This window comes from Phoca vitulina, unplaced genomic scaffold, assembly GCF_004348235.1.
Source record: "Phoca vitulina isolate PV1807 unplaced genomic scaffold, GSC_HSeal_1.0 scaffold30, whole genome shotgun sequence".
NCBI classification, from domain to species: domain Eukaryota; kingdom Metazoa; phylum Chordata; class Mammalia; order Carnivora; family Phocidae; genus Phoca; species Phoca vitulina.
The window spans coordinates 6,728,437-6,752,966 of record NW_022589733.1 but is presented as its reverse complement, the minus strand read 5'-3'; the positions used below and the strand labels follow the sequence as shown (position 1 = coordinate 6,752,966).

Here is a 24,530-nt window from a genome sequence, read left to right as displayed (position 1 = left end):
TGTTTCCCATTCTCAATAAATGACGAACCATTCACCCAGTTGCATAGTCATTAAATTTTGAAGGCATCCCTTTGTCATTCTCTTTTTCACACCCTACATCCAGTTCATCCACAAAACCTGTCAGCTATACTTTCAAAACCTATCCTGTATTTACATCATCTCCACTGTCACCACTCAAGTCACCATCATCTCTTTTGGATCTTTAAAAAAAATATTTTCCTTGTAATTGAGATATAACTCTTAAATAGTTAAAGGGTACAAAACTTAAGCCCCCAGCTCAATGAATTTTTACCTATGTACACACCTGGGTAAACAACACCCAGATCAAAATATTTTTTCTCGGGGCACCTGGGTGGCTCAGTCCATTAAGTGTCTACCTTCAGCTCAGGTCATGATCTCAGTCCTGGGATTGAGCTCCACATTGGGCTCCCAGCTCAGTGGGGAGTCTGCTTCCCCTCTCTGGCTGCCCCTCCCCCCCACTTGTGCTCTCTCTCTCATGCTTTCTCTCTCAAATAAATAAAATCTTTAAAAAATAAAAATTAAAAAATAAAAATATTTTTTCTCCTCAGAGCTTAAGTAAGATGATACCTGGCATATACAGTGCATTTAATATATATGTGTTAAATAAATGAATTCAGTAACTATTATTCAGGCCATATTTAACAGCAAACAGTTATTGAGTGCTCATTATATGTCAGACACTGAACTAAATGCTTTATGTCCACAAACTCATTTAATCCTAAGAACAACCTTATGATCATACTAGAATTATTGCCATTTAAAGATCAGGGAAGTAAGGGGTATCTGGGTGGCCCACTCTGTTAAGTGTCCAACTCGTGATTTCACATCAGGTCATGATCTCATGGGTTGTGAGATGGAGCCCTGTGCAAGGCTTGTGCTCAGGGCAGAGTCTGCTTGAGATTCTCTCCCTCTCCTTCTACCCTTCCCCTCCTTGCTCTCTCCTGCTCTCTCAAATAAAAATAAATCTTAAAAAAAAAAAGATCAGGAAAGTAATATGTACAGGGCTTAAGTAACTTGCTCAAGGGCAAAATATTAGATCTGGAATTTGAACACAAGTAGCCGGATTCCTACATAAATAATTATAAGTATAAAAAAGACATACATATACATGGAGATGTTTGTTGTAATGTTAGTCACAATTGCTGAAAATAGTGAATTAGTTAATTGTCCAACACCAGTAAAATGGTTCATTAAATTATGATACATCCATTCATTTTAATATTATATCATATTAAAAATGTTTACCCAAAGTTTCATACCAGGAGAAAATTTTATGTTGTAATATTAAGGTTTTTTAAAAATATAACAGGATATATTATATTTATAATTACCACTATGTAACCAAGAAAGTTTTTTATTTGCATTAAAAATTAATCATAAAGGGGCACCTGGGTGGCTCAGTCAGTTAAGCGTCTGCCTTCAGCTCAGGTCACGATCCCAGGGTCCTGGGATCGAGCCCCACATCAGGCTCCCTGCTCGGCGGGAAGCCTGCTTCTCCCTCTCCCACTCCCCCTGCTTGTGTTCCCTCTCTTGCTGTGTCTCTCTCTCGGTCAAATAAATAAATAAAATCTTTTTTTCTTTATATTTTTATTTATTTGACAGAGAGAGAGAGTGCACAAGCAGGGGAAGCAGCAGAATAATAAATAAAATCTTTAATAAATAAAATCTCCCAATAAATAAAATCTTTAAAAAAAAAAATCATAAAGGGGCACCTGGATGGCTCAGTTCATTGAACATCTTGACCTGTTCGTTCAGGTCACGATCTCATGGGATCGCACTCAGCAGGGAGTCTGTCTGGGATTCTCTCTCTCCCTCTCCCTCTGTCCCTCACCTCACTCACTCTCTCTCTCTCCATCTCAAATAAATAAATCTTTAAAATCAACTTGAAAGAATTTTTTAAAAAATTAATCATAAAGAAAAAGGTAAAAAATTGTAACGAAATCTCCTGTTAATGGATATTATCATTGGGTAATGAGAATATGGACTTGTATTAATTTCTTTTGTTTTCTGGTTTATCTTTCCCATTTTCTATATTGGACCTGTTTAATTTTAAACTAGCAAAAATGATAAGCTATATTTTAAAAATAACCGTCAGTTTATGAATCCTGGAAAATGGTTGACTATAAATTGATATTTGATACAGTTAAAAAATAATGCTGATCCTAGAAAGTATATATCTTCACATATGTAATATTGTTTAATTACATGAGTAATGTATAATCATCATGGAAATATTAGAAAATACAAATAAGCAAAAAAAAAAAAACATTAAAAATAAAATTAAATTTCCCCAAATCTATATATCAGAGATAGAATTTTAGTGAATTTCCTTCCATACTTATTCCTATAGGAACATACACATTGTTTGCATGTTTGTTTTTTAACAAAACAGTATACAACTATATGTATTATTCTGTAACTAGCATTTTTTACTCAACACTGTATCGGGTACTCTCTTCAGTGTCAGTAAGTACAGATCTACATTATCATTTTTTTCATGGTTGCAAAGAACTCAGGTATTTGGATATATACCATATTTTATTTAACCCTATACTGTTGGACATTTGCACTGTTTTCACTTTTTTTGCAATTATAAACAATGCTTCAATGAACGACAGTTGCAATTCTTAACTTGCGTATATATACCATGATGACTATCAACCATTTTACTGAAATACGCTAACTAAAATTAGGGTCATATGGGTAATATATATATATATATATACAGTGTGTATATATGTATATCTGTATATATATATAGGATTTATATATATATAGGATTTATATATATATATAGGATTTAGTAATAAAGTAATAAATACAAAATAACACATATGCATGTTTTCACATCAATAAAAGGAGATACCTCCTCCTCCTGAAGATGTGAAGGAAATGTCATCAGTAGTGGAGCATACGCCAGAAATAGAAACTAATATGCCAACTCTTTCACATATCCCTGAGGTATGTATTAAAATTATTTTGAAAGGTTTAATTTGGTTCGTAAAAGACTTTGTCTTGGGGGCGCCTGGGTGGCTCAGATGGTTAAGCGTCTGCCTTGGGCTCAGGTCATGGTCCCAGGGTCCTGGGATCGAGTCCTGCATCGGGCTCCCTGCTCAGCGGGAAGCCTGCTTCTCCCTCTCCCTCTGACTGACGCTCTCTCTCGCTCTCTGTATCTCTGTGTCTCAAATGAATAAATAAAATCTTAAAAAAAAAAAAAAAAGGCTTTGTCTTTGTATTAAAATGGATCAAGAACTCAAAGCATTGATCCTATATTTGTGTATAACTTCCTGGGGACAGAAAGATCGACCAGTGTTGTAATTATGCTGATATTAGCTGCTAATAAATAGATATGTGAATTGGAGTAATAATGTAAAATTCATTTTGATATTAATATATTTTTCATCCTTGGCTTATAATAATATTTTCATTTATCTTCATATTATCATTTGTCTGTGCAACTTTAGTGATGGTTTTTCTAATGAATCACTTACATATAATGCCTGTCCATATATTTAAGTCTCAAGCTTACATTCTTTCTGAGTCAGGTGCTTCAGCAAGTACACGCACGTGATCTAAGCAACAGTGTTATCAGTGTGCTTGCAATTTCTTCAGGTTTCTCAAGAAAGCAGTGGAGCTAAGGTAAAAGAGAAAATTCAACAAGGAAAAGATGATGATGTATCTTTCCTGTCTGAGGGTCAACTTGCAGATCGAAGCTGGACTTCTTCTGAAGATGAAACAGAAATAACTGAGGAATTGGAACCAGAAGGTGATTTTTTTTTCCTTTCTTTAATTACCATTATTTACTTAATTGTGTGCTTTCTTTAATCTGTTAGAGCATGCCTCCCAGGACATCTTCACGTAATAGTGGATCTACTTCATGATACCTATTTCTTGACTGAACTGATGGGACACAGTTCAGTGTAGTCAGCTAAAGGCAGGCAGAATTGTTGCACACCTTCTTATCTCAACCTGCCGGGCCACAGTGCAATCCACGACTTACTGCTGACCGTGTTCCCAATTTATGTTTTAAGTGCCTTTATGTTCTCTTTGGGTTTTATACTATCATCTGAATTATTCTGGAGAAATTAACTTTTTAAAAATTAAAACTAAAAACTCAAGACAACTCTTAACAGGATTTAATTTATATAAATATCTAGACGAGGCAACTATAGCGACAAAGCATTTAGGTGGTGCGTAGGGAAGGGCGAATGGGAACTGTGAGATACAGAAAAAGAGTTTACAGGGGGCATGAGGAAACTTATAGGGTGACAGATGGGTTCATGATCTTAATCGTGGTGATGATTTCACAGAATTATACATATGTCAAAATATCAAATTTTGCTCTTGCAGTTTTTCATATGGCAATTTTTCCACAATAAAACTGCAAATTTTTTTTAAATGTTTCTAAATGTAAGAAGTAACTTGAAACTAATGATGTAATGTATGGTGATTAACATAACATAATAATAAAAAAATAAAAATAAAAAAAGAATTAACTTGATGTTTGCACAATGTAATTGGTTAGGCTATTAGAAAACACCTAATTACCCTGTCCTTCTCTTTAAAGAGATTATTTTTGAATTTCAGAGCAAGGTATATTTTTATTATCTTTGTTTCTACTAAAACTAAACTTGGAATTTTAAGTCATTTTTTTAATCTTTTCTAAAATATAATGTAAGAGTAAATATCTTTGCTGCTAAGAAAGGTCTAGACATGATTATCATATTGTCCTTTTAAGGTTATCCTTATATTTCCCTCCATTTCATAAGGTATAAATATAATTGGTTTAACAGACTTGAACCACTAAAATTTTATTTTTTAACAGATGAGGAAGACAGATCAGCATCTGACAGTGATGAGTGTATTATTCCAGGTCATATCTCCAAGAATATCAAACAGGTCAGTAGCTTGATGCCAGCTAGAAATGTTATGAAATAAAGCTGCTTTTCATTCATAGTGTATGGGTCTTCGCATATGAAAATCTGAAGGCAAAAATATTTCTGGGAAAATTTTATGTATCCTCACAATCTTACCCATGTAATCATCTAGTACAAAAAAAAATTCATATGTAGTTTCATTATGTAATGGGTCATAACTTGCGTTATTTTTGCTTACATGTTAACAATACCTATCATCAGCAGCTTTAATAATTACTTGCTAAAACCAGTTGACATCCCTGACTCCTTTTCGGAAGGATTGTACAAAGATGTATTAAATCCAATCTGAGGGGCACCTGGGTGGCTCAGTAGGTTAAGCATCTGATTTTGGCTCACGTCCTGGTCTTACGGTTCTGGAAGCAAGCCTCTCAGCAGGCTCCCCACTCAGCAGGGAGTCTGCTTGTCTCGCTCCCTCTGTTCCTCCCCCTGCTCGTGCTCTCTCTCTCAAATAAATAAATAAAATCTTTTTTTAAAAAAATCCAATCTGAGCTTTAAGAATTCAAAATGGGATATTGCATTTAAAACTATAATACTTCCAAGTGTGAATTCATTCATACACTAAATATGTCCACTGATAAACTATTAAAGTTATTTCCACCAAAAAATTAAACCTTCATAGAAGGTGTACTTCTTGTATAGGTGTACTTGTTTTGTAGCACATTGCTGAAAAGCAGTATGTAAAAGGAAATATTGAAAAGAAAATTATACTTTAATTTATATGGAAAGTATACCACTTACCAGAGCATTTTTTTTTTATTTTAAGGGGGGAGGGGTAGTTTTTATAAAGTAAATGTAAGTAAAGTAAAAAGGCCCTAGCTTTTTCTATTCATCTACGTTAATTTTCCTGAAATGATTAATTGTACTCCTTTTTTTGGAATTTCTACTTTATGGGTAAGAATTGGAATACTTTTTTCAACTCTTAAAATTCTTAGCTTAACCTCTCTGCAGAACAAACCCAAATACAAACAGATGATTGATAAGTACAAGCAGAACAGTTCATCTGTCCAAAGTTTTATTATCATTATTAATTATAATATCACCTGACCCATGGCATCCTGATATGTGGAATCTTTATTGTTCAAAATGAATAAATCAAGGAAGGAATCTTAAATATAGTTGCCCAAAGACTTTTAATTATAGTATTTAGTTCAATTCAATTTAGCTTTTTTGCTTTATCAAACCTGAAATTGTTAAATTATTTATCAAACTAATGAATAGAAATTCTCTGCTCTCTATTAGAAATTTTTGATGATGGGAATCAAAGGGAAAATGAGCCCTTTGTGTGGAATTTAGCTTCATAGCCATTTGTATTAGGGTTTTCCAGGGAAACAGAACCAGTAGGATATATATGTATAAATATGTACATATAAAGAGATTTATTATAAGGAATTGAGTCACGTCGTTATGGAGACTGAGAAGTCCCAGGAACTGTATGCAGCAAGCTGGAGACCCAGAAAGTCAGTGGTGTAGTTCCAGGCTGTTAAAACCAGGAGTGCCGATGGCATCAGTTCCAGCTAGAAAGCAAGCAGGCTGGAGACCTAAGAAGAGTCAGTGTTTCAGTTCAAGTTCAAAGTCAGGAAAAGACCACTGTTGCCTCTGAAGGCCATCAGGCAAGAGGAGTTCTCACCATTTTTGTTCTCTTCAGGTCTTCCAGCTGATTGGAGGAAGCCCCATCCACCTTAGGGAGGACAGTCTGCTTTACTCAACCTACCAATTCAAATGTTAATCTTATCCAAAAACAGCCAGATGGACACACCTAGAATAATGTTTGACCAGAGGTCTGAAAATCTGGTGGTCCAGTCAAGTTGACAGATAAAATTAACTATCAGGGGTTCCCCGGGTGGCTCAGTCAGTTAAACACCAGACTCTTGGTTTCGGCTCAGGTCATGATCTCAGGGCTCCATGCTCAGTGGGGAGTCTACTTTCCCTCTCCCTCTACCTCTCCCCCTGCTCACACTCAGTGCTCGCTCGCTCGCTCTCAAATCAGTCAATCTTTAAAAAATTTGACGATCACATCATTTTATTAAGAACCGTCCATTCATTACATCAAGAGTAGTAAGCCTGCATGTTTGAATCAGACATTTCTTTCTCATGTGTCAATAGTTCTTCTGGAAGACTTTGCCTAACTCATCAAGATTTTTGAATACCTATATGATTTAGCCTTTTGAACATAAGAGTATGAGAAATGAGATACTGAATCAGTCCTGGGGTTTTACTGAGGGATGTATTTATCTGGTCAAAGTACAAACAACACTCATCCCTCTTGTCATAACGCAGTGATTCCCAGGGATTCAGTGTCTGCAGTTTGTCATCACTTCTCCTAAGGAAGTAAACACAGTATTCTGGTCCTGCCCTCAAGGAACATCTTCATTAATTGGGAAGATGTGTTCATGAAAATTCAAGTAGTTATTCACCTGTTAAATTACAATATAAAACAATGTCAGGTGACAGTACCAATAATTAATGTAATAGATATTTGAGGTAAAGAATACTTAGCTGTTTTCTGGCTCCCCTTCTCATTTTTCAAATGAATAAACTGAGCTCTTGAGAGATAAAGTGACTTGCTGATAATCTTGCCACCAATTAAGGAAGTTCAGGGGAAGGAGAAATTTGAAGTGACTTTTTAGTAGACTTTATGGAAGATATGCCCAGAGCTGGCCCATCTGCCCTCTTGTGGGCTTCATGTCTACTTTTTCTAATTTTAAGCTGACTTTTTCTGCTTTCCTTGTTTATTGCCCACAGATAGCCATACAAACATGCCCAGCCCCAAGGAGAAAAATCTAATTAGCCATGCCTAGCCTCTGGATTGGGTCCATCTTTATCAGTTCTATACCCTGATCCATTCAGCTATGGTCAATCACACAGTAAGAAGGGGTGTTCTGCTTTAACTGGGACATCTCAAAGATGTGTATATATGACAGCAGAGAGAAAATTATGTGCACTTCTAGTGCAGGGGTGCATATGTGTTTCAGAAGTCAAGAATACACTAACTAGAGCAGCCTTTTTATATAAGAGGATAGAAGACTTTAGATACAAGCTAAGCATTTTGGATTTTATCCAATAGATACTAGGGAGACATTGTAATGGTTAATTTTATTTTCTAAACATTGTATTCATCATTCAAAAGTAACTTTGAAAGTATAGGAAAATGTTATCTAAATTATAGCATCTTAGACCAAATGATTTTCAACTGGGGGGAGTGGGTATTTTGTCCCCCAGGGGACATTTGGCAATGTCTGGAGGCATTCTGGGTTGTCACACTGGGAGGGACTGCTGACATCTAATAGGTTGGGGTTAGGGTTGCTGCCAAACATGCTACAATGCACAGGACTCACAGCAAAGAACTATCTGGCCTGAAATGTCAATAGTGCTGAGGCTGAGAAATCCTTCATTCAGTGGAACCATGTGTATTGGCAACACTGCTAGCATCTCAGTGGAATTGTTCAATGCCCTTGACTAAGACAGAATAAGGAACTTCGATTTAACAAAGATGCTTAGTGAAAGAGAACTATCCCTCTAAAATATCCAACTAGTTCTAATGTACACATCTATTTTTCCTTTAGAATAAACTGAGGTTTTTTTCTTCTTATTCCTGGGAAAGTAATTTGTGTTACTTTGCTACAGCCTGCTAGGGTCTTGACTGCCATTCCAAATGTGATTTATTATAATGGTTTAAGATGCTTTCTCAAATGTGTGAATATCATTTAAAGGAAGCAACTGCTGTAAGCAATGCTTTATGCCTCAGTTGCCCTTACTCACCTCCCACATGCTTTTAAAAATTCTACTTTTAGGAGAAAGTACTAACCAGTATTTTATGTTAATAGGTGATACTTAGTTGTGTTAAATTATTTACCAAATATGGGGGCGCCTGGGTGGCTCAGTCGTTAAGCGTCTGCCTTCGGCTCAGGTCATGATCCCAGGGTCCTGGGATCAAGCCCCACATTGGGCTCCCTGCTCCGCGGGAAGCCTGCTTCTCCCTCTCCCACTCCCCCTGCTTGTATTCCCTCTCTCGCTGTGTCTCTCTCTGTCAAATAAATAAAATCTTTAATTAAAAAAGAAAAAAATTATTTACCAAATATGGTAAAATAGTTTAATCTGTAAACATAGGAACAAACCTCAAGAGATCTTCAAAATCATGAAATATAGTGTTTTCTAGTGATTATACCAGTTTTTCTGTGTGCTACTTTAACAGTCGTTCAATATGAGTCATGGAACCTTTTTTCTTTAAAGATCACAAAAGTAGTACAAAGAACTCCTAAATGTACTTCACCCACATTCATCAGCTGTTACAGTTCAGTACATTTGTTTATGATTTCTGTTGTCTCTCCTATATATGTGTATGTGCACCTATGTATGTATATATACACATTCTTGCATACATAATTATAATGAATCATTTCAGAGTTGCAGAAGTCATGCTCCTTTACCCTTAAATACTTCAGAATAATAATATAATACTATTATTTAATCAACAGTTCTCATTAAAATTTTGCCAGTTGTTCCAGTAGCATAATTTATAGCATTTGATTAATCTGGTCCAGGATCCAATCCAGATCGCACACTGTGTTTAGCTTTCCTGTCTCATTAGCCTCTGTAATCCATAATGATGGTTTCAGCCTTTCTTTATGTGGGTTCTTTCAGATTAACATTTTTTAAGAATCCAGGTCATTTATATTGTAGAATAGCCTTCAGTCTGGATTTATGTGATGTTTCCTCATATTAGATTCAGTTATATGTTTTGGTAGGAATACTACAAAAGCAGTACTATGTCCTTTCCAGTGCATCATGTCAGGAGGCACAGGATGTCATTCTGTCCAATTGTTGATGATGTGAACTTTCATCAAGGTGTTATCAGAAAACCTTTTTTAAGCTTAAAAATCCTTGTGGCTCATTAGTTTCTTTCTTTACCTCTTCTTCAAGAACTGCTTCAGGTAGAAATCTCAGGACAGTGATACATGGCTTTCATCAAAAGGAAGGTATTACTGAATGGCTCTTATGTGCTAATAAGCACATCCTATGTAATATGTCCTTTCATTATCACAGTTCTGCAATCATTAGCATCTACTGTATGTCATAAAAGAAGGAGTCCCTGGCTTCAAAGAAGTCACAGTCTGCAGGGGAAACACAATCAATGCATAGTTGTTAGCTCTAGGAGAATGGAATGCACAGGGTGCTATGGGAGCATTCAGGCAGTTACCTAACAATGAGGGACCCTCATCAAGGCAGACTTCCTAAAGTCAGTGAAGCTTGAGCCAAGTGTTGAAGATGATTAGGAATTAGTAAGGGTCATGGAGGGATCATTATAGGTCAAAGAAACGATAACTTAAGAATTAGAGAGACTGGGGCACCTGGGTGGCTCAGTCGGTTAAGTGGCTGCCTTCGGCTCAGGTCATGATTCCCAGGGTCCTAGGATCGAGCCCCGCATCAGGCTCCCTGCTCAGCAGAGAGCCTGCTTCTCCCTTTCCCTCTGCCTGCCACTCTACCTACTTGTGCTCTCTATCAAATAAATAAATTTAAAAAAAAAATCTTTAAAAAAAAAAAAGAATTAGAGAGACTGTGGAGCATGGCTCTTTCTGGGAATTCAGAATGGTTTTAGGATGGGCTACGTTATGGTACACCTGTGGAAGCTCAGGAGAATATGCTGAAAAGATAGGCATGTCCTGAGCATTAAGTCCTCTGTGTATCATCCTAGAAGGTTGAAGCCTATCCTGAAGTTCTATGAGCAGCCAATGAGGGCTTTTAAGGGAGGGGGAAGATCACTTACTCATTAAACAGATATTTAGCACTTGCTGCGTTCCAAGCTTTATTCTAGGCGCTGAGAATATAGCAGTGAAGAAGAGAAATAATCCTCTTGCTCTTAGGGAGTTTACACTCTTGAATCGCATTTTAAAAGAGCGTGCTATCAATAATGTAAAGAATAGATTAGAGGCACAGAGACTAATTAAAAAGTAATTAGAGAACCCTACTCTGGTTATCCCCACTTGATAGATTTTTTTTTAATTGCCTCTACCCTATAATGTCACAAAAGTGAGACTAGAAGTAGTGTCCTAGATAAGTATCATTTATGCCAATTACACTGTGAATCTGAATTACCTGCTACACTGTGTAAACACTTTAAGATCACACAGTTTCTTTTTTTCATGATTCAGAATCTCACAGCTCCTTAGAAATGTTGATCCTTAAAAGAATCTAACAGATTTCCCAGGACTTAGACATATTACTTGGTTCTTCCTCTTCTCTCCGTGTCTGTGATGTATAATTAATCATGGATTACTTCATTTTGTTTCATTTCATTTACAACATTTATGAGCTTCGCTTTGTCAGAGTGAAATGCTTGTCCCCTCCTTTTCTTTCCAAAGTGGCATAATTAGTGTTAGCATCTTTTTTAACAGGCTACATAAAGTTTAGTGGCCGGATTAAATCAAGTCATTAACATAATGTGCTACCCAATTTGCCCCTATCTCTCTTCGTTTGCAGGACATCAAAGTACCACAGAGCACCAGTGTAATTGGGCCTTGCTGGCCTGTCAGATTCCGTCAGCCTGATGACTGTGCTTCTACTAAAAAGCTTCTAGGCATGATAATTAAGGGGGGGAAAGGGGGAGCCTGAGAAATGTAAAACTTTGGACATTTCTCTATGAATATTTTATTAATTTGAATAATCAGAAGTTAACAGTATCAATTTGATGTATAATACATTGATTAAAAGCCTTCTTTTAGGTCCTTAAAATAGACATCAAAACCAAAAATTTGCATCTGCCATGATATTAAAAAAAAAAGAATTAACAATCCTTCTTGCAAAGTATTTCTAGTTTTATCATTTAAGCAATGGAGCTTTCCATCTTCACAACGAAATGTATGGCCATCAATTTATAGATTTCTTAAAGTGCGCCCACAGGTAAGAATGGGAACTCACACGCTGAAAGAGCAATGGACTCTTCTGTGCATTGCATATTTACATCTGTCTCTGTTTCTACTAATAGCAGTTTTATAAAAACTGCCATATTCAATTGGACTAAATTACAATTCCACCTAGAAACCAGGTCCTCTTGAACAATATGAGCTGGCATTACCAGGTGATTGCAGTAATGATCTTCAGCAAAATATGTTTTAAAGATTTGAAGGGCAAAGTGGCATAAAGCAACTCCCTACTTTAAGAATTCATGTATTAAAAATTATTAAATCACTTCAGAATTAAATATGATATCCTATCAGTAGGTTAAATAAGTCCCTCCCAATATTTTACATATGGAAGCTTAACCTATATAGAGTAGGTTTTAAAATATATTTTAGGTAAAACCAGAAATGTTGAATTACTCTCCTGGTAGTAATTGCTTCCAAAACTCTTTTCTATGTTTTGCAACTTAATTATCTCTTACTAATATACTATGGACATCTTTCCAATAGCAGTATACTCCATTTCTTTTAACATATGCATAATATTCCTATTGCACAGCTGTACCATATTGATTTAAGCCCCTTTTGGTGGACCCTTAGGTTTCTACCAGTTTTTTCTAATACAAACATTTCTCGTTAAAATAACAATGGATAAAAATTCCTGCTTCCCCACATCATACCTTTGCCAAAATAATATACCTCACTGATAATTTCATTACAAAGAAGCAAAAAAGGGGAAATATTTGTATATACATACACACTTATTTTTATATGAGCATAAAGACACAACATTTAGGTTTATGTAAGCAAAGAAAATGTCTGAAAGTATGTAATCCGAACACCATTAGTAGTATCTCTGAGACATGGGTCAGGGCAGGGGTCAGAAAACTATGGCCCATGTGTCAAACCCAGCCCTCTACCTGTTTTTGTAAATAAAGTTTTATTGGAACACAGCCACACCCATCACATATAAATATGTATTGTCTATGCTCTACACTCACTGTACAAGAGCTGAGTATTTGCAACAGAGACCATATGACCTGCAATGCAAAAGAATATTGGCAGTCTGACCCTTTACAGCAAAAAATTGCCAACCCCTGAGTTAGGAGGAAACAAGGAACTTTTATACTTTACTTTTTAGGATTTATAGTGTTGGATTATTTTTAACGATGAGTGTAGATTGCTTCTAGAGCGTAAATAATTTGTAAGCTAATTCTGTACTAAAATGTTAAATAATAACTAAAAAACAGTTTAGTATGAATATTATAGAAGCTTTTTTTTTTTTTTTTAAGATTTTATTTATTTATTTGACAGAGAGAGACACAGCGAGAGAGGGAACACAAGCAGGGGGAGTAGGAGAGGGAGAAGCAGGCTTCCCCGCGGAGCAGGGAGCCCGAAGCGGGGCTCGATCCCAGGACCCTGGGATCACGACCTGAGCCGAAGGCAGACACTTAACGACAGCCACCCAGGCGCCGCAGAAGCTTTTTTTTTTAATATTTTATTTATTTATTTATTTGGTAGCAAGCACAAGCAGGGGGGAGGGGCAGAGGGCGATGCAGACTCCACGCTGAGCCGGGAGCCAGTGGGGCTCCATCCCAGGACCCTGGGATCATGACCTGAGCCGAAGGCAGACGCTTAACCACCTGAGCCACCCTGTAGAAGCTTTTTAATAAATATCTTAGAAAGGGTCACAAATGTAGGTTGAATTTTTTTTTGGTTTAGAGCAGTGATTCTCAAAATTTGGCCCCCAGACCAGCAGCATCAGCATCACCTGAGAACTTGTGAGGCTGCAAATTCTTGGACCCCACCCCAGACCTCATGAATCAGAAACTCAGAGACTGGGTCCCAGCAATCTGTGTGTCATCAAGCCTTTCAGGTCATTCTGGGGTATGCTAGAGTTTGAGAATAATTTGAGGGAAAAGCGGTGCTTCTCACTGTGACTGCACACTAGGATCACCTAGAGAGCATTTTTAAATGCCAGGGCCCAGCTCCATCCGGATCAGCTAAATCCGAATTTTGTTTAAAGCTCCCCCGGTGATACTAATGGGCAGCCAAAATTGAGAACCACTGTACTATAACATCTGTTTTCAATGATGGTGAAAATGGAATGGCATATCAAAATCACCTGAAATTGAGGGTAATTTTTAAAATTCTCTCCTTCCTTCACATTATTGCCATAGTCAGCCACAGTTAATGATGGAAATGTGTCATATCCCTTGGGTATATTAGGACAGGAAAAAATATTCCAGCCATTGCTTTAGAACATGTGGTAACAAGCTTCTGTAATTTGCTGACCATTATAGATGCAGTAATTTACATGGTGTATAAGGGAGACCATGACAATATTATAAAAATAAGCACTCTTAACCCTAGCACCATTTTTATCTCCATCACTGAAGTTTTCAATATTTATCACATTTGTTCAGTATAGGTCTTTCACAGAACCAATGAGAAAAGATAGGTTACTGCCACAGATGAAAGCTGGGGTTTTTCTGGTTTTGTTTGTTAAAAACGTTATCTCAACAGTTTGGGTTTCTCTTCACTCTTATTTCTCCCAAAGAGCAATTATTTTAAGAAACCAAAAACTTTTCAGTCAAAACACGTGTGAAGAGTGGATATGATTCCTAATAAGAGGAAGTTTTGGAGCCTAGTGTGAGTTGAGTTTTAAAAAAAAAAAATTTTTTTTTAAAGTTTTGTGATGACTCTGCCCACCCCCAGCCTGAAGAAGAGAAATTGTAAGAATCATCATTAAGCAGTATGCACTCCTACCCTACTTACATACGGCTCTGCCAGTACCAGTGAGTTTGACTTTTTGAACCAACTATTTTGAGCTTTTTTTAGAGCTCACCCCAATTAAAATTTTGCTCTTAAAGGGCATAGATATAGATCATCACCTTCCATTACCATTTTATCTATCATTTCACTGTAAAGTACCAAGTTCTACCTACTGTGGCTCCTAAGAGGTAGGCTTTGTTTGTATTTATTTACACACAAACACACCCCACACATTTTTATGGTGATAAATATAATACTCATGTAAATTCATGTAACCATTTGAGGAGTAATTTGAATTTCTCATCTCTCTCACTTAGCAGTTCTTCTGAAAGAATCACTCACATACACAGGAAAACATAAAGGGATAGACAATGCGATATTGTTTGTAATAGCAAAAAATTGTGAACAACTCAATTGTTTATCTGTAAAAAAAATAAGTGGACTATAGGTTATATATGCCATATAAATGGAATTCTGTATAACAATTAGTATGAACGAATTAGATTTTAATTATAAACATGAATAAATCTCTAAATATAGTATTGAGTGAAAAAAACACAAGTTGCAAAATGATTAATAGAGGATGATACCACTAATATAAAATGTAAAAACAGAAAGCAATACTATATGTTGTTTATGGAAATAGACATATGTTGCAGAAAACATACCAGCATGTTTGGGAGTGATACACATCACCTTCAGGATACTGGTTTCCTCTGGGGGAATGAGGAAGAAGAGAAAGGAACTAGGAGGTGGGGTCTTTACCTGCACCTGAAATGTTTTATTTCTTCAGTAACAACAAAAAAGTTTGAATCAGATACAGCAAAATGGTAACATCTGTTTAAGATGTTGAGTCCTTGAATATGCCAAATTATTTTCTGTACTTTGTAATTTTACAGAAATGCTTATTCACTGTAGAGATTTAAAATGAAATAAAATTCATAGGTAATCTCACCAGAGTTAGAGTTAAATCTAATTGATACAAGTTGCAAAACCTTTATCACAGGCCATTCTCAGTTACGGAATACTATGTTTTAAGGGCTGTCAAGTATAATTAGTTTTTTTTTAAAGATTTTATTGATTTATTTGACACAGAGAGAGAGACAGCTAGAGAGGGAACACAAGCAGGGGGAGCGGGAAAAGCAGGCTCCCGGCTGAGCAGGGAGCCCGATGCGGGGCTCGATCCCAGGATGCTGGGATCATGACCTGAGCCAAAGGCAGACGCCTAACGACTGAGCCACCCAGGCGCCCCAAGTATAATTAATTTTTAGGAGCCTAACAATTCAACTCCAATGTGGCTGTTCTGATGGTGGAAACCAAAGGAAGAATTCAGCATGATCCTCTGAAGTAAAACAAAAAATTTAAGCAAGCCAATAAAAGCTTAAGTAAATACTATAGAAATATATGGCCTAAAAAGTGAATTAGCATCAGTCAGGAAAGCAATAGTGGAATTGAGCCAAAATCATGAGAACTATAACTTTTTTCCTCTGGGAGTAATACTAGCTGTCATCACATTTCTAGATCATTCAATCACATAATATGTAGTGTCCATCTATACAGACAACTAAAAATAAGTTGCTTGCAGTTCATATTTGAGTGACTTTTATTACCTCTGTTCACCACAATCAGAATTTTTAAATGCTCTTTTTATATGCTGACGTCAACATCTTGCTAACTAGGGAAGTTAATAGGGCAGTTGGTGAAGGAGACAAAAAAAAGTAACATCGTACTTAGTAACAAACGTCCACACATATAGAAAAGAAAACGGGAGGGGCGCCTGGGTGGCTCAGTTGGTTAAGTGTCGGATTCTTGATTTCGGCTCAGGTCATGATCTCAGGGTCATGAAATGGAGGCCCGAGGTCGAGTCTGAGGAGATTTTTTTCTCCCTCCCCCACCTGTGGCCCCACACCCTTCGTGGGAGCTCTGTCTCAAAAAAAAGGAAACAGGAAAGGCCTAAAGCCTATACTGTATGGTAAACATACTATACGTGAAGGCTACTAATGCCCTGCCGAAGTACACCCGTCATGTTCTAGTGATTCTGAACGGACAGTATTATGCATCTATCTGCAGAGGCTTCGCTTTAGTCATTTGAACATTGTTATCCCTTCCAAGTCTCCTAATGGAACTTTTTTCATTGTTTTATTATGAAAAATTTCAAACATACAGAAAAGTTGAAATAATAGTAACCTGCCATCTCAATTCCACAATATTGACCTGTCTTTGAAATACTCTTATTTAACTAAAATCTAGAACAGCAAGATTTCTGTATATTTTTCAACAGTTTTTCATCACCAGCTTACCAAACACGGGAGACACAATAAATATTTGTTAAAAGAGAAAACACTAATAATTGCAGCTTCACCTATTTCTGGCAATATAGAAAAGATAATCTGAATATATAAAAGATACTCAGCCTCCCTTAACTCTGTATCTTTAACTGATTATTGAGAGCCTACCATGTGCCAGATAGGATGTTAAATAGCAGAAGATTAATAAGATAGAGTTCTGGCCTCCAGGAGCTCACAGTCTCCAGAGAGAGGCAGATAGATAAAGAAATCTATGCAGCATAATGTGACGGAAAACTGCAGGGAGGGTCCGTCCAGTGGAGGAACCAGCTTGCTCTTGAAGATTAGTGATGCTATCATAAAAGGACAGCATGTATGGCCCAGGGCCTAAAATAAGTAGAACTTTGTCTGATAGAGAAGGTTTTCCATGCAAAACCTGAGCTATATAAACAGCACACCACTGGTCCGGGAAAATGGCTAGAGTATAGGTTAATTGCTTTCAAGCAGGAAGGTGATACCTGATTGGTTTTTAGAGAGAGAATTCAGCCAGGAGAAGAGTAGTTGCGGCTGCAGACAAGGGATCAAGGGCAAGAGTGCCTCACCTCTTTTACAGCCCTGAGAGTAGATCCACTTTGTTTCTGAGTGTGTACTACATACCACACCAGTGATACCATATGCAAGATAATAGTCCCTGTATCACTGAGCTGATAGTCTCGTACCATCCATCTGCTTACAGTTCTGCAACCAATTATCTTTTATGATTCCCTCTGATTTCTCCCTTGTTAGTCTATCAAACTGCATTCTAATACTAGGAAGCTGTTGAATTAGTTCTTCCCCCAAGATCAGATGAGAACCTAAAGAAATTTCTCTAGAGATAAAAATGAGAAAAGAAACCATATCCTGTTTTGTCTTTATCTCCAGTAGCTGATACAATGTTGAAGTATCATAAGCTTTCGATGATTTGATGAATCATTGAGATATTTAGGAAGTAAAATGAACAGGAATAGGTAATGTGTAGGATGTGGTGGGTATGAAAAATGGGGATGGCAGAAGTGGATCCATGGTCGCCTGGTTGTAGGTGACCAGGTGGATGGCAGTGTCACCTGAGATAGGAAGCTCCAGAGGATGAATGAGCTTGGGGGAGAGGACGGAATCTGAGTTCATTTCTGACACTAAGTTGGAGTTGTCAGTTACACAGTTGAAGTGCTTCCTAATCTTCAAAATCTTTATATATAATCTAGTTGAACTTTTGATTCACAGAGGCAAGAACACGACCAGAATTGTTCCAATGTTGAAAAATAAATTGGCTAGCCTGGTAGCCAAAATGTATCATGTTTGGAAAACTCTTTATTCAGAGTGTGTTTCCCTAAATATATACGGTTTGGAACGTATCCCCTTTTTGATGTATTTTAAGTTGATTCACGTAGCATAAAAAGAACAAAGAAATGATAACTAATAAATTCTGTCTATAATATTAGAGAACTTAGAAGGACATACGATAGAGGTAATGAGGTTGGGGTATTGGGGGGGGGCAGGTAGATAACAACAGCAAAAAACTGGACCAGAAAGGAGGTGATACCATGTGAGGAATTTTAAAGCTCTTTTATTTATTTGAATAATACAGTGAGTTTTCTTATGGTTTGTTTGGTATTGATGTTTTGGTTTGTTTCTTTGGCTGTAAATCTACTTTCATTTAGAATTATATTTTTATATATAGTCTTATTTAACAACCTAAATACATTCTTACAATAATGCAAGTTTTCATATGGGAACTATATACTTAATATATTATTAATAAAATAACCAGTTAAATAAATTTGATTCCCCTGCTATTTAAAAGTTCATTTGCCTCTTCGTTGGGTTCTATGATAAACAACTTTAAATTCTTCTTTTCACAATGTAGAAATAACCATGTATATGCCTCTTTTGCCTTTTTTATGGCTAATTTCCTTTAATTCTTTTGTGCAGAAACGAACAGGAATGTTTTATAAGAAGTTATTGTTACAACAGTTCTGAGTTTTTCAAATTACAAGTCATGTAAAAGGCTTAATCGTGCTGCATTTGAAGCAGAATTATCAAATGGGTGTTCGTGTGTGGTATTTTGACAACCACCATACGTTTTAAGGAAAAAATAGTATCACTTAAAATATTTTCTTTACCATGTTAGTCTTCGGCAAGCAGAGAAGGGCTTTTCTGAAGTGAGGTTAGACAATGGAGCCAACTTCATTTTTTATGCACGTGAACGGAGAGGGCTTGAGGTTATTAGTTGAAACCGAGTAACCTTTCCAGGCTTTCATCTCTTTCTTTTCAAATTTGAATATGAAAAGCATATTCAAGTCAAAGACCATCACTTTAATGACATTTGGCAGTCATTTGATTTATTAGGTTTTAGAAAAAATTTTCCTTTAAATATTTCATCATACTATGCTAATCCTAGTAATATTGCCAGCTGCAGCCTTGTACCTGTATTAGTGGAGACAGAATGGTGTGGAATTTTCTCTGTCATCCTAGTAAAATTTCCATGAATCTACTGAATAATAAAATAACCTTATTGAAATATTCAGATTTGGGTTTTTAGTTAAAGTGTCTTAGAATACATAATAAAAGAAAATGTCTTTTGAAAGAATGGGGTAAAATTACTTCATCAAATATTGAGGGGGTTTGACATCAATAGAAATAGTTCTTTATGGGGATATTTTTACAATAAGATAGTTATGCTTTTCAGTTTGATTAATTATATTATATGCTTTGAAATATCTGAGTAATCACTGTGTTGAATTTGCACACTGATTTATGTTTGACAGTAAGTTCCTAAAAGTTGGTCTTATAGACAGGTCTTAGTTTCAGGATTTTCTAATTATTATTTGAAATTATATAATTTACAGTAGCATGCTTCTGAATTTAGTAAGGAGGGATTTAGGAAAAGGGAATGAAGCACAAATTTAAAATTGTAAAAACAAATATTTAAGCGAGGAGTTGTCTTGGTGTGATCTAATTTTTAAGTCATAGTCTGTTGTTTGTTTTAAATCATTACTCAAGGAAACATATACGGCTTGTTTAATAATGTCTGTGACACCAAAATCTATTAAGTAAGGATTGAAATGAAAATTACACAGTAAAAGAAATATATTTTTAGTTGTTAATTGGGTAAAAATGAGATAAAAAATGAATTCCAAGGAAATATGTGGTAAATTAGATAACAATTTTGTTCCTTTTGTTTGAAAACAGTACTTATTGAGTGAAATATGCTATGGCAGAATATATAAGAGGATGAACTATAGTTTCTGCTCTAGTTAATATGGATTCATATAGCTACATTTATTAGCATAATGGCTATAAAGTATTCAACAGGCTTTGATCTCTGAATAACCGAAACTTTCTCAGGTACTGTAGATTAAATAAAAGCAGTGATAAACATGTACTTCATTACATAGTTTGAAATAAGGCCAACTGATACTTGTCATTCTGAAAGCAATCGGAGATGAAGATCTCATAATCTTCGCCCCTGATAGACTACTAGTGGGGTATTTATAGCCTCAAATGTAAATCAGGAGACTATTGCCATGACACTGTTAACTTCAAACCCTGGGGCATTAGAATCTCATTCTGTCTCTCTCTGTCGTGAATAATCTATCATGTGTAACTATACAGTAGTGTACAATGCGTTCCAAAAAAGAAACCCATTGGCCTTTATGTTTTATTTAAAATTGATAGTGAAAAAGAGGAAAGGAGTTTTTGCTCATTTGTTTTATGTTTCTTTGTTGTTTTTTTTGTTGTTGTTTTTAAACAGCCATCAGAAAAAATTCGGATTGAGATCATAGCTCTAAGCCTTAGTGATTCTCGAGTAACTGCAGATGACACTATCCAGCGGCTGTTCGTTGAATGCAGATTCTACAGTCTTCCTGCTGAAGAGACACCTGTGTCACTTCCAAAACCCAAGAGTGGGCAGTGGGTCTACTATAATTATAGCAACGGTATGTATGGTTCCTTTATAATACAGACTTTCATTTTTGTCTTATCTGTGAAGGTAGTTGCAGGAACAAGGAAAAAGTATAATTCTCTAATGTTCACATAAAGTCATGGAAGTCTCCTCAGAATGGATTAATAAAAGTCAAACCTGTAGCATAAGGATTAAGAAATTAAATTTGAAGTAATACTAAAGAGAAAACAAAAAACGGTAGAAAAACAATGTCTCTCGACATTCCTGCCATATTATAGTATCAGTAGAAAAATGTCACCTAGGTCTACAATTGAATTGAATCAAAAAGTACAATATTTCACAGGGAGGAAAAAGTACTAGCTTTTTAATCATATGATTCACACAATTCAGTGACCTAATTTTTTTCTACCCTTCTGATCAGTGTCAGCACATGGATGTTTTTGCAATATACGTATACATCTCTCCCAGTGTCTATATGTTCAGGATTTTAGTTGAGTGACATGAATTCTTAGAATACCTTTTCATGATTTAGCCCACACGTGCACTGATAGCTGCAGGCAGGTTTTCTCTTTGAGGGCTTTATCTATCAGCTAGTTGACATCTAAGTCAGACCCAACTGGTACCCTGTAAGTTCTTCGATCAGCCAACTTTAAGATGTTTTAAAGAATAGTATATATCAGTGTATAATTAAAGAGGAGTAAAAATGTCATATCAAGCTGACATGACCCTATGTTAAAACTGCTTACTAAGTTCTAAAGCCCTATATTAAAACAAACCATGAAGATGGAGTGTTTTGCATTATCTTTAGCAAAAACAGGCCATCTTATGCTAGTTGAACACTGATATTTTTTCTCACCAGTTTTATAAATGGTATTTTAATCAATATGTGTAATCATGCTATTGATTGTATGTATATCATGCTACTGATTGATCGTGCAGTAAGATTACAAATGCTCATGGTTACTTGTGTGTGTGTGTGTGTGCACGTGTGTGCGTGCATGTGCACACACCTGCTACTTTTGGAAATGTGGTCATTGCTTGAGACAATAATCATGACTATCCACAAATCTGTTCTAGTCTTCCCTGTATCCACAGTTCTTATTAGTTATGTGAACTTGGGCAAGATGTTTAAATCTCATGGTATCCTGTTTTCTTATCTATTGAATAAGGCGCTCTTTAGATCCCCTCCAGCTCAAATTCTATAATCCTATAATGACAGATAGGTTGAGAAATCACAGGGGAAATAAATAGTGTGATCAGGACAAGAATCTGATTCCTCCTTCCTTTCACTGACTTGATATAACAGAAACATTTCCAAAAATATTTTCTCAAGCTTCCTAGAGATCTTTTACCTGCAAAGTTTCAGAAAAGTAAACCATATCAAAATATTATTAGTAATGGAAGAACTAATTAGACAACTAATTATAACGAAGATACCTCAAAGAAAAGAGACAAACTCTTCTGGCTTTTGTGTTACTCTTTTTAAAGGTCAGCAGTAGAATGTTTGGTTGGACTGACAACAAAATTGCTTTTTAGAAATTGTACATTGAGAAATTTGGCCTGCTGTACAGCAGATTGTTTGTATTTGCTTAAGAAGCAATGCAGATCATTCTGGGGATGCAACCTGTTAACACATGCTCAAGTGTCCTGAATTTTGTAACGTTCTCACATGGTAACCAAGGGCTCTGGGGGGCTTTTTGTTAGTTGGTTGGTTGGCATTTGCTCAGTATATTTTTTCCTTTTACTGCAAGATACCCCTATTCTCTAATTGGTATTTTAAGAGTTGCTTATGTTTCTAATGAATAATTAGTCATCTGAATGCAACAAGAAAACCAATAATTTATTAGAAATGAATTCCATGGAAATGTTTACTATACCTTTTCTCAGCTTCTCTTCCTACCTATTGAGATTTGACTATGAGAATTTTAAAGGCTAATTGAAAAGAATTGTAAGGATATTTAAATCCCCTCCTGGTGGGAGGGGAGAGGAATGTATTTTGTGCTTCCAAGCAAATTAATGCTGTTTTTTATCTACTATATCTGAAAAAATGTAGTCTTAGGTCATCAGCAAATTTGAGAAATAATAACCTTGTAGGAGGCTTTATTTTAGTTTTCACTTAATTATAACAGTGAAAATGTTTATTTTTAAATTATCGTATTTGCATCACCTTCAGTGCAGGAGAATCTCCTTGAATCTTTGGTTAATAAGTAACTATCTCATCTAATTATTGTAATAATTTGCCATTCACTTGTGACTTGATGTAAAAGGTCAATATAATGTAGACTTACATCTTCCAAATCTTATTAAATGTTAATGAAAGTAATTTTATTTCCAAACTGACTTTTTAATTCAGATGGAAAATCTAAAGGACAATTAGTACATGCTCTCTCCTATCTGAACACCATACCAGTTGAGAGGTTGACCGAACCTCACAATGATTTTTACCCTGCATTATGGCTTGAATCTTTTCAAAAGGGATTTGTATCCTGAGGCCTAAGTTAGGTACATAAAAAGAGAGGTTTAGTCTAGTGATCCCCACAATTATTTATAGCTTGATTCAGTCTTTATTAAGAGGTGTTAATACCAGTTCCACTTACACAAAAAATGTATCTTCTATAGGCTGGAAATGCTGGAAAAATTAATGCTGGGGAAAAAAAAAAACAAAGTTGAATTCACTTGCTAGACATTTGTAGCATGAACAAAACATTTGTATTTTATTGGGCCTGAAAATTTTGCTCAGAGAATGCTGAGAAAGCAAGAAAATAGTTTGGAAAAAATAAGATTAATGGTAGGTCTGAAGAATGTTGTCTGGGCTGAATAAAGCCTTCTAGGGAATTGACAGTGGGAAGAAAAAAGATTAATGAAATCATCCAAAGTTTTTATGAGACTTATATGGATCTGGGTCCTTAGTCTCTGAGCACTGAACAGTCTATGTTTTGGAACAATTAACATTTAATTCAGAAGATGAAAATAATACAGAATTTACATTTTGTCACTAATAGGAAGAGAAATTTGGCAAAGATAAGGATTAGGAGGATGATAACACTCCAACAGAAAAAGTTTTTTGAGAAACAGTTTATCAACCCTTTGTAGTTAAGCCATCTGCATTTCTTCTGCCAAATGACACTGATAAAGAATGTAAGGATTTTTCCAAACTGCAGAAGTGAAGGATAAGTTTTTAATGGTAGACAATTCAAAATCAGCTTATGTCTTTGGACTACTATTTTGTACCTTTTTTGAAACATAATGCTTTCAGTAAGTTTTGTCAAAATCTAGCAAGTCCTAAACCAGTGATTTCTAATGAAAATAAAAGATAAATGGCTTAATTTTTAGAGAGTTCTGATACTTTTTAAATCACCAGAATTGCTTTTTAAAAGATCTATTTGAAGTTTTGAAACTGTAGATTTTTTTTTAAGCATCTAGTTCCAGAACACCATATGGATGTCCTTGGGACCCTGATCTGGAGGTGGCCCCAGTGTCCCGATTCCCCACATGTTCACCACAAATTGTCCACTGGTTGCTAATCCTATTAAAAAATTAGGCGAAGGGATGTTGAGCTACACAGTGGTTCTCAGTGTGTGACAAGCTGCTGTGAAGATAAAAATGCACAGTCTAGGCCCTACCCCAGGACTGCTGAATTAGTAACTCAGGGTGAGCTCATTAATGTGCATTCTAA

At 35.9% G+C, this 24,530-nt stretch overlaps 1 protein-coding gene across 4 annotated transcripts in view; it reads left to right on the top strand.

Annotated features, from left to right (window-relative positions):
- Window positions 1-24,530, top strand: part of RPGRIP1L (RPGRIP1 like) — a 92,140-nt gene that overhangs the window by 53,583 nt on the left and 14,027 nt on the right. For all 4 annotated transcript variants that reach the window (XM_032424155.1, XM_032424153.1, XM_032424154.1 and 1 more), the window contains 4 exons: window positions 2,881-2,982; window positions 3,634-3,787; window positions 4,847-4,920; window positions 20,705-20,888. In XM_032424155.1, the coding sequence (XP_032280046.1) occupies window positions 2,881-2,982; window positions 3,634-3,787; window positions 4,847-4,920; window positions 20,705-20,888 (514 nt within the window). The remainder of the gene's footprint in view (window positions 1-2,880; window positions 2,983-3,633; window positions 3,788-4,846; window positions 4,921-20,704; window positions 20,889-24,530) is intronic.